This window comes from Macrotis lagotis, chromosome 2 (assembly GCF_037893015.1).
Source record: "Macrotis lagotis isolate mMagLag1 chromosome 2, bilby.v1.9.chrom.fasta, whole genome shotgun sequence".
Classification (NCBI taxonomy): domain Eukaryota; kingdom Metazoa; phylum Chordata; class Mammalia; order Peramelemorphia; family Peramelidae; genus Macrotis; species Macrotis lagotis.
This window is the reverse complement of record NC_133659.1, coordinates 249791356-249808860: the sequence shown is the minus strand read 5'-3', so window position 1 is coordinate 249808860 and position 17505 is coordinate 249791356. Positions and strand designations below refer to the sequence as shown.

Genomic DNA, 17505 nt, shown 5'->3' with positions numbered 1-17505 from the left:
ATAAAGGTCACTTCCCAATAAATAAATGGTCAGAGAACATGAATAATTTTCAAAGGGAAAAATCCAAGCTACCAACAACCATGAAAAATGCTCTATGTCACTAAATAATTAGAGAAATTCAAATAAAAGAATTTTGATGTTCCATGTCATATACATCAGATGGTCAAATATGACAAAAGAGGAAAGCAGCAATTATTGGAGGGGGGAGTACCAATAAGTGTAACAGGTCCTCTTTGAATTGGGTTCAGCCAATTCTGAAATGCATAGTTCCCCTAAAAGTTGGAACTATCACCTAAAAATTATTAAAATGTTTATATCTTTAACTCAGCTATACCACTACTGGGACTATATTCCAAAAGAAATAAAAGAAAGAAGGAAAGGGCTTATATGTATAAAAATATTCAGAGCAACACTTTTAACAAAAGCCCAAAAATCTGAAACTGAGGGTGTCCTTTTATTGGGGAATGGCTAAACAAACTACAGTATGTGAATATAATGGAACAGAAATAATGCAGGGGGAAGTTTCAGAGGAAACTAAAAAGACTGCTATGAACAAAGCAAACTGAGCAGAACCAGGCAATCAATTTATGCAATAATATTATTATAGAGAAAATCAAATTTAAAAGACCTTGGAACTTTGAGCAATACAACAATAAATTGCAAGTTCAGAAGAATTAGGATAAAAATACCATTCATTTTCCACAAGAGAGTAAACAAGTCGATGACATTTATTAAGTATCAAAGTGAAAAAGACAAAAATAGTTCCTGTTCTTCCCAAGGAGCACACACAAATATGCACAAAGGAGATAAATACAGGATAAATTAGAGACAACCTCAGAGTGAAAGTGTTAATGTGAAGAAGGATCAAGAAAAGCTTCTTGCAGCAGGTAAATTTCAAATTTTTATAAATAAATGTATTTTTTAAGTTCATTTTTTTTTTAGATTTTTGCAAGGCAATGGGGTTAAATGACTTACCCAAGGTCACACAGCTGGGTAATTAGTAAATGCCTGAGGCCACATTTGAACTCAAGTCCTCCTGACTTCCACTGCTGGTGCTCTATTCACTGTGCCCCCTACTGCCCCTAAAGTTCATTTTTAAAAAAATGCTGGTTTCCAAATTCTCTACCTCCCTTCAATCCCTCCCTATTGGCAGCTATGTGGCATAGTATATAAGGCCTGTGAAAATGAAGTAGGGTGATGAAGTCTTGAGGCAAGTGATGAACTTAAAATGCAGAGACACACATACAATTTGGAACATGGTTAATGTGAGAATTTGTTCTGTATGACAATGAATGTATGTATTAAGGGCTTAATTTTTTGTTTGTTTTTAATGCTGAATAGAATTGAAGTTACTAAGAGGGATGGTTTAACAAAATAAAAAAATAAATGTTTTAGAGAGACAAATAGTGAGAGAGTGAGAGATAGGTAGAGAGTTTGTTTCCTTGCAAAATGTGAGAAATAAACTTTTTTACACAGGTATAATCAGACTCAGGTTTCCACTTACTTCCCTAATGACTTATACGAAGTATAAATTTTTAAAAACCAGTCGGATACAGAAAGAAGTGAACAGAACCAGTAGAAGAATTTATACAATTTAACAAACAACATTATTGTAAAGACACACAATTAAAGATCAACAAAATGAACAACCACAATTTTAGAAACATGCTGTTCACCTACTGAAAGATGGACTATATGAAGGTGAGATATGTTCATGGACAATATCAGAATTTGTTTTGCTTTACTATGCATATTTGTTACAAAAGTTTTGGGGTTTTTTGCATCTTCCATTTGGGGTGAGAATAAGTGAAGAGAAAATAGATTTCTGTTCATTGAAAAAAACAAAAATTTTTTTAAAAATGTTTTAATGCAATGAGAAAAAAATACCAGCTTGATCTTTGCATCCCATTCTTTAATAGAAGAACCAATCTGAGACTACTTTATCTAATCTTTTAATTGTAAAGATATCAATTATTCTGTCCACTTTTTCCAATGCTGCTTTTGCAATAATCCTTTATTTACCATGGCCAGTGAACTCATCAAGGACCAATAGGTATTCTCTGTATCCTTACTTATTTTGGGTAAAAACTCCCTATTAGCCATTTTTATAAAGTTTCTTTGGAAGAAAAAAAAAGAACCATAATTATTAGTTATGCAATGTGATGTTTTGTATTTCCTTTTCTTTTCTATCATTGTCCCATTTACTGTGAACAATAGTCCTTACCTTTTTTCTCATCTTTTTAGTACAAATTAAAAGGCCTTTTTGTTATTCTTAGCATTCTTCTTCATCAGCCCCAGCACTTTCTAAGCTTCAATACTCCTAAAACCATTTTTTCCCAAGGTTCTAACCAAATATTTCTTTTCATCCTTGTCCATTACATCTCCTGATTTCCATCTTCTGATATACATGCTCCTGTTGATTTCTTCCATTTCTTTAAGGATAAAATAATCATTAAGGCAAGCTAAAAAATTGTTAGCCAATCCACCAGAGAAAAACCTCCGACTGACATATACATAACTGAAGTCCCCCATAACTACTACATAATGGCACTAGGCCAGGAGTGTGATGTTTCCCAAACTCCTTCTTCGGTACATAAGGTGAACAAAAACAGCAACTTTGCCCTCAGATATATTGGTTTTTTTCCTCATAGAATTTATAGATTCGTTTTGTTGATATTATATAACCATTTAGTATGAAGTCTTAATGAGAGTCAGGAACATGATAAAAAAAACTGACTAAATTGGTTTATGAGATAAAATTAACTGATAGCCATATTTAAGTTTTTTTTAAAATATTTTACATGCATTATTTCATTTGATCCTTACAACCAACCTGTGGGTAAAAGGACATTACTATCCCCATTTTACAGATGAGAAAATTGAGAATCAAAGAGCTTATGTGACTATTATACCCAGCATCACATAGAAAGTGTATGAAGTGGGACAGCTAGGTGGCACAGTGAGTAGAGCACTGGCCCTGGAGTCAGGAGGACCTGAGTTCAAATTCGACCTCAGACATTTAATAATTACCTAGCTGTGTGACCTTGGGTAAATCACTTAACCCATTGCCGTAATTTTAAAAAAATGTATGAAGTGGATTCAAAACCAAGGACTTTCTGATTCCAACTCTATCCATATACCATACTACCTCAGGAAATACTATTACATATTACTGAGGAAATGCTATTTCAATGGGTACAATACTTAAGGGCAGCTTCTTCAATTCAACAATAATTTATTAAGTGCTTACTATGTGAAAATCACCTTCTAGACCCTATTAACACAAAAACAAAAATTAAAACTGTCCTTATCCTCAAAGGTCTGACATTATAGTGGCAGTAAACAAGGTATTAATAAATAAGTAAATATAACACTTGATAATTTGGGATCTTGAAGTTGAAGGGATCTTGAAGTTGAAGGGATCTTGAAGGAGGTGGCATTTGAGTCGAACCCTGAAGGAGGCCGAAATTTCAAGAACGGAAGATGAACAATTCTAAGTTATTAAGGACAGCATGAAAGTGTGAACTGAAATGTCCTCTATTGGGAACAGTAAATATTCAGTCAACTAGCTTTTATTAAGTACCTCCTATGTTTGACCATTAAGTAAACAATTTTGGAAAGAGAGACTAAATACAGATTTTGAAGGACTTTATATCCAAGCAGAGTAGTTTATAAGTGAGCCTAGAGAGGCAACAAAGAACCTCTGAAGTTTCTTTTACAATGGTATGATATGGCTTGACTTCTGCCTTAGGAGAATCATTTTGGCAACTGTGTAAATGATAAACTGGAGAGAACAGCTGGAGGAAGGGAATACAAATATACAAGCTTCCTGCAATTGTCCAAAGGAGAGAAGATCAGAGTCTATGCTAAATTAGTAACTATTGGAATGGAAAGATGCTATGCTACAGCAAGAGAGATTCCAAGAATCATTAGAGTTACTTCCCTAATTATCTGATTGGATACCTGGCATCTGGTTTCAGAATCGTTATCTAAGGAATGCTGCAAACTACAGGTGTTCAGGAGGAAAGAAACCTGTATTTCACTTAAAAGTCATAAATCACAGGTGTGACTACTCATGCAGAAAAGCACAATTCATCTACCCTGCTCCCCCAGCCACATGGAAAGCGTTAAACTTCACCACATTATTCAGGCAGGCCAAGTCAGAATAGGCCCCATTTAATGTAACAGAGCCCATTTAAATGAGCAACCCTGTATAGTAGGTTTATAAAGTTTCTAAAACAAGCTTCAGTACCCTCCCACCCCCATCCTTTCAGCGAACACTTTTCTTGGCTCCCAAAATAATTGCCTTTTAGAGTGTTAGGTAAAACAAGACAGGCAAACACACTGCCCCGTCTACCAGACAGATTTAAAAGGAAAAATACCTCTGACCACAAACCACCTGAGCTACAGTGCTTCTCTCTAGCCTCTAGTCCTTCCAACTAGCAGAACTTGGACCTGTGGAGGAGACTGGACACTAAGAGGTACCCACAGACATGTTGTTTGCAGACTCACAGACTGAGAACTGGAAGGGACCTCAGAGGCCCACACCTGAACAGAAATCCCTTATACAACATAGCTCCCAAATCATCATTCTGGCTCCTCTTTATTTCCCCCAAGTTATGATCCTGCCTTCCTTTCACAGTGCTCTATCAAGAACCCAAAAAGACTTAGAACATTTACTTTGGGGTATGTGGATAGCTTAAGAAAAGTGTATTCCCTTCCCCCAGTAAGCAGTAAAAATTTTTTACTCTGTACTTTGTTAAATAAGTTGACCCAGGACAAGGTTTTAACTCATCAGGCATCGACTTTAAATATTATTAGCAAGGGAAGCCCCAGAGTTCCAAAGTTATGATCTATGGATCCTTCCTCATTGACAGCTTCTCCTACATGTCACCCTTTCATCCAAAAGTTTTCCAAAAGAGTTTACCAGTATTCATTGTTCAAGTATCCCTACCTGTTGGGAACTGTTATGTATGGGAGCATTGTAAATTATCATCACCTGGTGCCTTTGAGCATCAGAACCTTGTTTTGCTAAGTGCCACGGGAGTGAAATGGATTAGGGTCTGGGGAGGATATTCTGGAGATCTTGATGGAGTACTTGTCTCCTTTGTCATCCTTGTCTCCTGCCCTTCCAATGTTTGCCTGGGGAGATTGAGGGAGTCCAGAAGTGAGACTCCCAACTACCAATGTAACTTCTTGTTGAAACTAAATAAGAGAGGGAGGAGAGAGCATGCATCTCTAAAAGCAAGTTATGGTTTAAATAATTGAAAGTAGCCTTGTAGAAACTCAGGTTATTGTTTCAACCCTTGGAACTCTACTCTCTTTACTGCTTAAGTCAAAGTTGGATCCTTTGTCTCTGAGGACTGAAAAAAGTCCACACAAGTACTTGAAAAATTCCATGCATGCAAGCCAGGGAAATGCCTCTAGATTTAAAAAAATATATTTCTATACTATTCTAAAAAAAATCACTGACAGACATGAACATTTCCATATTCAATGGAAGAAAAGGATGATTCTATGTAATCCACTTCCCACCACAGTGCCTGGTGAGTAGTAAATGTACTTGTTCCTACATTTAAAAAACAACCTTGTTGATTGGCTACAGTGGAGTATAGAAGACTTTTCCTTACACAAGGAAAACAGATAACTGGTTCCCCCCATAATCACCTACCCACTTCACCACATTCCCACCTTACTTCCCCCCCTTTCTATCTAGGCCTGCTAGGCAAATCGGCAAATCAGCAGTCCTTGTTATTCTGGAGTTTTTAAAATTTTAATGTTAAAATTAACATAATAGTATCACCATCCCTCTGCTTATCTGAGCTTCCTTCTGTTTTCTTGTACATATTTTACACATTTCATTGATGACTGCTTTGTAACATATTTTGAAATCTGGCACTCCTAGGCCCCTTCTTGTTGAGTCCCTTTCCTGGACTCTTACTGTTGAGTCCCACTTCTGGACTCCCTCAATCTTCCCCAGGCAAGCCTGGGGGGGGGGGGGGCTGGAAAAAGACAAGTACTCCATCAAGATCTCCAAGTGCTCCATTTATTCAACAGAATAAAAGTGCTTAAATATCCTTCCCAGACCCTAATCCACCCCCACTCCCCTGGCACTTAGCAAAACAAGGTTCTGACAAAGGCACCAAGTGATGATAATTTACAGTATTCTCACACACAACAGTTCCTAACACCTGACTTTTTTTCATTCTCTCCTTTGAAATTCTTGATATTTTGTTCTTTCAGATAAATTATCCTATAATTTTATCTAGTTTGACACTAAAATTTATAAATTAATTTAGGAAGTATTGTCTTTTTTATTATACTACCAAGCTTTAACCAAGAGTAATCATCTATCTTCCTTTTGTACAGGAAAAGACCACTACACATGCTGTGATCCCTTCACAGGGAAAATCCTTCTTTAATTGGATTATAAAGGGAATTGCTTCTTTGGCTAACCAAACAGTTTAATTAAACAAACTCAAGAGAACTCTAAATGGAAAAATTTTAATAGTTTTTCAGTTAAGCAGTGGGCCAATTTAAGAGTCAAAGATATATCATGTTCAAGCATACAAGCTAGAGTCCTAAGAAGGAATCACTTGTGGAAAAAAGGAACTGAAGTTTGTCTCTCAGACTGCGAAGGGGATTCTCTGATAAGTTATAATGATTCAAGTTCTTTTCCAAAATGAATATATAAATATATCACTTCTAAAAAATTAAATTTTGTGAATAATACTATGTTTCACACATACTAGAACTTTTTGTATAAAGGAACTATGCAGCAAAACCTTTTACATATTGAAAAAAATCTTTTGTAAACAATTCCCCTCATCTTCCCATGACTAATTTGTTTTGTGAATTTATAATGACAAGGGGTTTTTAATTTTTAAGTTTTGTTTTTATATTACCTAGCAAGTGAACCAACTGTTAAAGAAAAGATTTGGGAAAAAGGAAAAAATTTAACAAAACTAGTCAACAAAACAGCCAAGTCAACATTATATGAAATGTGACTCCCACCTCAGCAAAGAACACAGGAAGAGTTATTGTTACATCTCTTCTTTGGAACCAAAAATGGTCAATATAATCACACAAAATTCAGTTTTGAATTTTTGTTTCAATTTACATTGTTTATAGTTATTCTGTATTAGTTCCCTGATTGTATTTCAATTTGCACTATTTCATATTAGTTTTCCCATGCTTCTCCAGTCTTCATTTGTCACTTTTCCAATAAAATAATATTTTAATCGCATTTATTTATTTATTTAGTACCATGCTTAATAAACATGTATTGTCAATAAATGAACATTTATGGATTCTATTTGACTTAGCCATTACACTAATTAATAGGTATTTTCCTTATTTCCAACACTTTTCTATTTCTGACCTCTTTAAGCTATATATCAAGCAGTGGTATCTCTAGGTCAAAGAAAATGTAAGTTTTAGTAACTTACTCAGCATAACTTTCCAAAACTGCTTAACCAATTCAATACTCTACCAACAGTACATACTTGTCTTTCCACAAAGCTCAACACTGACTATTGTTATCTTCTATCATTTTTGCCAATTTTCTGGGTATGAAGTGAAACTTCAAAACTCTTAATTTGCATTTTCTTTTTAATTAGTGATTTGGTTGTTATAGTTTACAAATCTTCTGAAAATCATTCATTCACATCCTTTGTCCAATTATTCATAGGGAATAGTTTTTAGTCTTATGTATGTTTGTTCTCTATGTATCTTGTTTCTCAGATCCTTTTCAAGAGATGTCTGTTGTAAGGATTTTTCCCACTCATCCATTTCCCATCTTATTCTTATCATATTGATTCTGTTCACACAAAACCTTTTTCATTTCATGCACCAGAATAAGCTATTATTGTATTTTGTGAAGGCCTCTAGCTCTCTTCCCATTAAGATTTTTTTCCTAGACACTCCTGTGAAAGCTTTATGATCTAGTCTCTTCTAATTTACTTATTGGTGTCTTTTAATATACAGCTCATGTAACCATTTTGAACCTATTGAGGTATATCTTATAAACACTGGTTTAAAACTAATTTTTGTCATTTCTTCCAACTTTCAGCAGTTATCAATTCTTCCCCAATTTATATTCTCTGGTTTATCAAAAAATGAGTTGAGCTCAAATGTTTCTAATTCCCTTCTTAGTGCAGCTGTTCTATTGACCTACTTTTCTATTTTTTAACCAGTATCAGTTGTTTTTTTTAATTATTATTATTATTATTATTATTATTATTATTATTATTACTGCTACTTTATAGTGCAACTTTTGATTTGGTAGTGCTATTTCCCCTTCATTTTTACTTTTTTAAAAAATTTCCCTTGAATTCTAGACTTCATTCCTCAAAATGTTTATTTTCTTTATTCCTATCAAGTATCCTCTTGGTATTTTGATGGCTATAGCACTACATCTATAAAATGATTTAGACAGTTTGATCAAATACATTATATTGCCGTGGTCTAGCCAGGAACACTAAATATCTCTCCACTTACTTAAGTCATACTTTATTTCTTTAAAGATTAACTGTATCTGTACTTTGGTAGATAGACTGATTCTCAAATATTTTACAGATATAATTGAATTTTCTTAAAATAAGTCACAGCTGTTTTATCTGTGAAGGCAAGGGATAGTGGTTATCTATACAATCACTGTACTATTAATTTATTGCTTCCCTTACAAAGTGTCAAAGGACAATCTTACTCAAGGTCTTTAGTCAATCAAAATCCAGTTTACATAAAAAAAAACCACGCATATGTAGTCTAATTTTTGAGAATGTTGAGCTATCCTTGGCTGAAGTTTAAAATTATAATTGAATTCTCACAGAAAAAATAAATGTCTAGGAATCTGATTAAACTAAGTTATGTTCCATCTGAGATAACCAAGGCAAGAATTTAGCACCTTTCCTATTTCTGCAAACACCACTAGAGACTATTATTTTTATTCAACTGCTTCCTCTCTACTTTTCAAGGGTATATTTGTTTTACAGCTGTCCTCACTTTAGCCAACAAGAATAAAGAATCAATTAAGAGAAAAGGGTCAAATCATCAAGCTGCCTGAATTACACATCAGATTGCTAGGGGTTTTTTTTTAACTTTAAAATAAGATCAACCACACTAAAAAAAAGGATAAGATTTCAAGGCAAGTATTTTTTTTTAATTTGGAGTTTTCCCCCCCTTCTCTCATGTTTTTAAATATAAGGGCAAAGTTCAAACACATAAACCCTAATTTTATAAATTCACTTTTATTTTAAAATAAAAATCAACTTAGGATACAATTTTTCTGATAGGCAAGATTTTACAATTGTGAATGAAACCAAAAAAAAAAATACATTACTTTAAATAGAATTCATAGTTGTAAAAAAATAAACAAACAACAAAAAAGACCCAAAGAATAGAATGAAGAATTTTAGAAGCAGGCTGTTTATAGACTGGCTGTTTGAGGGACTATATGAATTTTTGTTGTGTTTTTTCAGTCAAGTCCTACTCTCTGCAACCCATTTGTGTTTTCTTTGCAAAGACACTGGAGTGGTTTGCCATTTCCTTCTCCAACTATATGAAAAAATCTTTCACTTAATGTGCTTGATGGCTGGGACAATTTCTTTTTTGCCTTTGTTTTCTGAAGTTAGCAAAGCCCCTGGTACAAATGAAGCAATCAATAATTTCTTATTGAATGGAATTATTTAAATAGGATGGTTAAAATGTCAAAATTGTTGTTATTCCTAGATATTAATATTTCAGAAACCGTAAGAAGAATTTAAATGTTATGTCATTTATGTTATTCATTGACTTTGGTCCTTAAGCAAAAAACATGCAGCTAGTCATTGTTTGTTAGCCCCATTCCTTAAAATATATTAGATGATAGAGATCATGTTTGGATAAAAAATACTTTCAGGAAATGTTCCACTGAAGTTTAAAATGGTGGTCTCTTTTTTTTTCCAAGTAATTACTTCAAATAAGCCTCCACTAAAGTATTACTCTGGGTTCTTAGAAATTATGTCAGAGAGGTTCAAAGTCTAGTAGTGGTAATGCCCCCAAAGTGTCTTCACATATGTAAATATGTGAAAAGTACCATCTTTATTTTCCTGATTATCACAAAGTCATATCATTGACTTCACTGTTTCAAAATTGGAACATACCCCCTTTCCATTTCCAAAAAAACAAATCCTACTAAGGTACGGTGATTTAATAATGATGTAAGCTAATTATTCCACTTTAAATACCTGAACTTTCATCTGTTAATAGTGATATTCTCTGAACGGCAAACTTGGTGATGGTAGACCAGCAATAGAAAACTATTATTGACCAAGAAGAATGATGCTCCCATGTTATCCTTTTTTTTTTTAGGTTTTTTTTTGCAAGGCAAATGGGGTTAAGTGGCTTGCCCAAGGCCACACAGCTAGGTAATTAGTAAGTGTCTGAGACCGGATTTGAACCCAGGTACTCCTGACTCCAAGGCCAGTGCTTTATCCACTATGCCACTATGCCACTACGCCACCCCCCCATGTTATCCTTTAATGAAGTCTGAATCTAAAGCTCTTCTTGGCATGTAATTGTGACTGATAGGGATGTTAGTCTCCCTTCAGGGGTCTCTGGTAATGCTGGAAAACCCTTTACTGGGGTAAATGACTCAAAAAAACTACCATTACAAGTATGTAATGTCTTTCAGTATGGATATGTTCAGGTTTATACCTAATTATACCCAATCTTGAATCAACTCTCTTTCCTCCTTCCTCTTAATAAAATTCACTTAAATGAAAGTTCTAGAATGAGGTCCTAGACCAGGGAATATCCAGTCCTCTATCGGACACTGCCATGGCAACCACAGGCAGGTACAAAGAAAGTCTCTGCCCTCAAGAAGTTCACTATCTAATTAGGATACTCTTTCACTTTTTGTATTATAACCCCACAGAATAAATGCTTAAAAAATGCTTGTTAAAGATTACCTAAGGGACAGCTAGGTGGTGCAGTGCATTGAGCACCAACTCTGGATTTGAGAGGACCTGAGTTCAAATGTGACCTCAGACACTTACTTAGCTTTGTGACCTTGGGCAAGTCGCTAAACCCCATTACCTTACAAAAACAAAAACCAAAAGACAGAACTCAAGAAATCTCCAATTCAATCAAAGGATTAACATCACTCAAAGGATTAACACAGCTTTGAATATCAGGTGTAGGTAGATATGGTGCATTGTCTAGCATTGTCTAGCATTCCATTTAAGTTCAGAGTTACTCACAGTTTGCCTTTTATGCTATTTAGAAGTTGGTGATAAATTTTTTGGCCAAAGCAACTAATGAAAACTTATTTACTAAGGTATGGATTATCAGTGTTGGTGGAGAGAATATCTGATACCATTAAAGTCACAAATCTTGCAAAGTAGTAAAATAAGTTCAAGGAGTGAGTTATTTATAAATGCTAAATATGTAACCTAATGTAGCTGGCATTATCTCCTTGGGCAAAGACCAAGTTTCTTTGTAAGGGGATCTAACTTTTTCTAATTAGGTTCTTTCAATATTCTAAAAGTCTAAATTAAATGCAGTCATATTTCTGTTTCACTGGGCAAATACAAAGAACAAATCAATAAGTTCTGTCCAAAAGTTGGAAAATGCCTAAATGGCTCCCAGCTCTCTGAAAAGATATTATACTTGAGATAAACCTTATGTTCCGAGCTAGTTGCTAGAGTAATGTCTCTGCTCATAATGTAGATTCCATCATTATGAAGTGTGCAAGTCAAGTTAAGACCTGATTTGGAGGAGTTCTCCTTGAGATAGAGCCATTCACGAGTAATTGTATTGTAAGATAGCACAGTTAACAGGTCCTCACTTTGACTGGTTCTTTTGTTGGGTCTAAGTTCATGTAAATAACCTCCCACCAAGTAGATGGTCTCTTCTACAGACAGCATCTGTTGTTTTCGAATGTGGACATCACATACTTCAAAAACAGTCCAAGCATCAGATGAGGGACAGTACTGCAAAATGTTCATGTTCCTGTCTAAAAATAAAAGAAAAAGTCAAATTGTAAATATTATAAATATTGCTTACCACACACATTCATTCCCATTTCTCTACGAAGCATTTTAAGTAACAGGGCAAACCTATTAAGTTTATTATTGAGTTTAAATATCTCCAGCTAGGGGCAGCTAGGTGGCACAGTGGATAAAGCACCAGCCTTGGAGTCAGGAGTACCTGGGTTCAAATCTAGTTTCAGACACTTAATAATTACCTAGCCGTGTGGCCTTGGGCAAGCCACTTAACCCCATTTGCCTTGCAAAAAAAAAAAAAACTAAAAAAAAAAACCTAAATATCTCCAGCTAAAAAGTATAAGGAAATGCTATTCCCCTCTCAGAACTAGACAAATCTTTAAGATAAAGGAAACTATAAAGTGGAAGAAGAATTGTTAAGAAAATTATACTGGGGCGGCTAGGTGGCACAGTGGATAGAGCCCAGGCAAAGCCAGCCTCAGACACTTAATAATTAGCTGTGTGGCTTTTGGAAATCCATTTAACCCCATTTGCCTTGCAAAAACCTAAAAAAGAAATTAAAAAAAAAAGAAAATTATATTTGACTAATATTTTATGGTAACTAATGAATAGAAACATTTTAAAATAATATATTTCTCAGAAACCCATAGTACCTTTACAAAAACTGATCATAATGTGGGCATAAAGGAATCAAAAGCAAAAGTAAAGAAGCATAAATAAAATATATTCTTTAGAAATAATGTAAATAATAATTAATAAAAGATACAGATCTAAATGAAGACTAAGGATGTTGATGTTTGTCCTATGGTCTGGAAAAAGACCTTGACATCAGGGGAAATGATGCTAGACAAGTACATGAACTGGATTTGAGTGGGAGAGGGCAGGGCAGTACTAAGTCACCAGTCTCAATTTCTAGTAGCCAGACATGAATCCTGACAACTGGAGATGGCCCTTTATGAAAGGAAATCAGGGTTAAGTGACTTGTCCAAGACCACACAGATAAATGTTAAGAGTCTGAGGCTGGATTCGAACTCTGATCCTCCTAGCACCAAGGCTTTATCTACTATATCTCCAAGTTGCTCCTGGGAGACTGAGGAATGACATCCTGAATAAAGAATAGGTGACAAAGAATAATAGTATAGTAAAGATTATGTTAATTATATGTATAATAAAGATTGTTAATTATATTTTCAAAACTAAATCAATCCTCAGAAGAAAATTTGTTTCTCCAAAAACTTAAATTTATAAAACTGAAGAAAGCATTAATTAATTCAGCATCTAATTTTAAAGACTAGAAAAATTAATTAGCAACCCAAAGATATTCACAAAGGAAAGAATGCTAAAAATCATAAAAATAGAGAAATTTGAAAAGTATTACAGAACCAACCAACAATTATATGATTAATTATAAAATAAATGAATTATTAATTAAATTAATTATGAAATAAAAAGGAGAAGAATAATAAATAAAATTATCAGAAAACTTTATATACAATTATACACAGCAAAACTCGGAATTCAAAGGTAATTGTTAAATATATAATATATATGCACATATATAGATAAAAATACCCAAAGTAACAAAACAAGAAATAGAAATCTTAACCCAAACTCAGCAAAAGAAATAAAGCAAGCCATTTATGAACTACCAAAGGCCAAAAACTCTGAATGAGATGGGTTTAAAAGTGGTTCAACATTAATTTGTAGGCATAATTCATGTTACAATCCATTAAAAATAACAAACATGATTATTTTAATAAATGCAAGAAAAGTTTTTGACAAAATATAATACTCATGTTAAAAGCTCTAACAAGCATAAACATAGAAGAGCCTTCTTCAATACAATCAAAAGCATATATATATTATGCCAATAGCTAATATTATTTGTAATGCAGAAACATTAAGTGCTTCCCTGGTAGAAACAGTGGCAAAGGACCACTCTATTCATCACTAGTATTGTACATAAATATAGAAATATTAAAGATCTAAACATTGCATAAAATTATTCCTACTTGCAGATAAAATGATATTGAGGGCACATTTTGAAAATAGCAATCAGGAAGAAACTAGGTTCAATAAAGCAGCTAAATATTAAATAATTCCATAAAGTTGACATTCTACAAACAAGAACTAGGAACAAACTAAGAAGCAGAACCTAACTGGGCCCATTAATGTTTCCTGGCACAGCAGATAGAGTGCTGGGACTGGAATCAGGAAAACTCATCTTCCTGCGTTCAAATTTGGTCTCAGACACTTAATAGAGAAGCGTGTCTCTAGGCAAGTCACTTTACCCTATTTGCTTCAGTTTTGAGCTGAAGAAAGAAATGGTAAATCACTCCAGTTTCTCTGCCAAGAAAACTCCAAATGGGGTCACAAAGATTTGGACACCACTAAAATAACTCAATAATAACACTGTTAAATGATTCTATTGTGTTGCTCAAAGATCTCTAAGAACAATTTCTCCTATTTTTGTTCAAGGTACAGACCCACATACTATCAATTTTAATTAGCTAATTGCAGCTTACTTAGCCTAGAATACAACATCAAAATCTCCTTAATGTTAGAAATCCCTCAACTCTGTAGCTTCATCATTTATTCTACTCCCTAAGGAACCTCAGGATCTTATTAGTATGGGAAGGGTATTCCCGCAATGGAGCCTCTGTGTTGCTCAATGTCAAGCTAAAAGGGGTTAAGGAACCCAGAAGTGGAGAACACCCTGAGGACAATAACATTGATATCCTAGAACCAGCAAAGACAGTTGGAGTCCAACCACTTACTTTCCAGCCACCTGGCTCTCCTTATTTATGAGAGTATTGACCTGCCTCAGATTGAAAATTAGTTTAAATAAACAATCTGGAACTTGATTGTCTGTACTTGTCAGAATGATCTGACTTTACAGCTATTGTTTGGTCTAGATATCCGAAAAACTGCCATGCCAAAGACAAATGTTACCATGAATTCCAGTTTTTCTCTTCATTATGAATACAATCAACACAAACATTCCAATATTTTATATATATAAAGAGGATTTTATTTGAAACAATGAGCTTCTGTCACATACTATTATTGCATTCTGTTTATAAAAACTATTTTAAAAGTAACAAAATTGCCATTTTGTTCCTGTGTTTTTTCCCCCTGTGCATTCTTTTCTTCTTTACTGACCCTCTTTTCTTTTTCTTCTTAATTCCAACTAAGTCACCAATCCCCATTGTCTTAAATAAGATGAGTCAAGCAAAAGAGATCAAAGCATTGGGAATACATGAAAATGGATGTCTCATTCTGCATCTCCAATCTATCACCTCTCTGTAAAGAGGCCTTCTGAAATCATGGTTGGTCACTGTATGGTTCAGAGTTCTGAACCTCAAAGATATATTTACATCATCTTGATCCTCCTCTAAACTGTTCTCCTAGTTCTTATTGTATTCTACATCAGTTCATATGTCTTTCTGACTTGCTTTTTTTCTTTTTTTAGAGGCAATCAGGTTAAGTGACTTGTACAAGGTCACACAACTGATAAATGTCTGAGGCCAAATTTGAACTTAGGTCTTCTAAACTCCAGGGTCAGTGCTCTATCCACTGTGCCCCCTAGCTGCCCCCACAACCCGCCCTTAATTTTTCATTTTTTTTTGTTTTTTATTTATTTGATTGAAAAGAGGAGAGCAAGCAAATGTAAAGAAGCATAAATAAAATATTAGATACAATAAAAATTGCAATTGATAAAGGAAATATTCTCCCACTGGTGAGTTTCACCAAGAATCTCCAATTTGAAAAAAAGGCCTAACCTTCTTCACTGCCTCACTATCCAGACTTGCTTCAGTTGTTTTCTCCACTTCATTCCTTTGATTTCTTTCTCAAAGTGGTGAGGTCCAGCTAGACCATCCATGACTCACTTTCCTGACTTGGCACCAACTTTTTAGTTCCTTCTTATGCACTATCTTCTTCTTTAGAATATAAGCTCCTTGAAGATGGGAAGTCTCACTCTTTTTGCTTATATTTGTATCCCCAGGCTTATTTAATCAGAGAAAGGAGTCATGGTTCTTAGGATGCAAATCTCTAAACAATGGCTATCTAAACAATGGCTGGTAGCAGGACCAGTAGTCTTGGATAGGGGTTAAGGGGAGGAGAGAGTACTATTTCCAGGGTTCTTGGGCTCAAGGCTGTCTACAATGGAATTTGAGGAGAAGCAGTGATGAAAGTGATAATGCTGTCAATAATTTTAGGTGAACCCCTTCTATCCTAGATTCTCTTCTCTCTTTTTTCTATAATGTCCCTGGGTGACTTCATCAATTTTCATGGTTTTAATGATCATCTCTATACAAATTACTCCCAAATTTATATGTATTCCTAGAATCTCTATAATGCCATATTCCATTTACCCTCCCTATTTCAATCATGGGCATCACCATTTTTCCAGTCATACAGACTCAGGGTATTCCTAAAATCTTCCCTATCTTTCAACTCATAATTAATCAGTTGCCTAGTCTTGTCAATTCTACAACCATAACATATCCTGCATCAGTCCCTTTCTCACTACTCACATAAATGACACTGGCTCCCTACTTTCCCTAAGAGTAAATGCAAATTGTGTTTTGGCACTAAAATCCCTTCATAACCTGGCTCCAACTTAATTTCCAGCTTTGTTATACTAATTAGTCCCCTTCATGCATTCATAGTCCAGCCAAACTGGTCTCTTCACTGATTGCACTGGATATCTCTCAAGTCTGGTGCATTTCTATCTCTTAGAATCATTTGCTTCCTTCAAAACTCAGATCAAGAATATTTACTGATGCACCTATACTAGTAATTAGTACCTTCTACACCCATCACAAAAATTAATTTGGATTTGGATTTATTTTGTATATTTTTATCTGTGTCTATATTATAAGCCCTGATCAAAAGTAAGGTTTCCGAGGCAGAAATTGTTTCTTCTTTCCTTTGTGGCCCTACCTCCTAGTATGTTGGCCTGGTAAATGACAGACATTTCACATATGCTTGTTGATTTAGTAGCCAACAATAAGTGTGAAATTATACTAAGGCAGCAATGCCCTTGCCCAGAAGACACATCTGTTAATATAGTAATGCCTCCAACTATTAGCAGAAAATGGTCCTTCCATATATTTGTCCCTCCTTAACTCTCTCAGAGCCCCCATCCAAGGAAAGCACATGCTAAAGTTATACGGGGAGAAATAAAAAGGAGATCAAGTCATAATAAGTACTTTGGTGATGTCAGGAGTTAGATAAAAGCCAATGGAGAAACTTCCCAGTTGTTCCAGGTTAAAAAAAAATTAAATTATAGTTCTTTCTGATCTCTTTATAAAATTAGTCACTAAATAATATAGTATAAGTTAGCTCTTTTGGGAGCTTTGAGAGGTATATTTACTGCTAATGTGCCCAAAAGATCTCCTTAATTAATAAGGTTGTTTCTCAGATGCAGGATTTCAAAGGAAGATTATACCTCTCAAATCTAGAATTTAGGGTAATCCGTGGTCCATTGAAAAGAACTGATCCAGCAAAAGGTGGA

The 17505-nt window shown here is 34.5% G+C and overlaps 1 protein-coding gene across 1 annotated transcript in view; it reads right to left on the bottom strand.

The window, feature by feature from the left end:
- Window positions 1-449: 449 nt before the first annotated feature.
- Window positions 450-17505, bottom strand: part of KLHL42 (kelch like family member 42) — a 40454-nt gene continuing 23398 nt past the window's right edge. Inside the window, exon 3 of the mRNA XM_074225699.1 lies at window positions 450-11995. Coding sequence (XP_074081800.1) covers window positions 11544-11995 — 452 coding nt within the window. The 3' untranslated portion in view covers window positions 450-11543. The remainder of the gene's footprint in view (window positions 11996-17505) is intronic.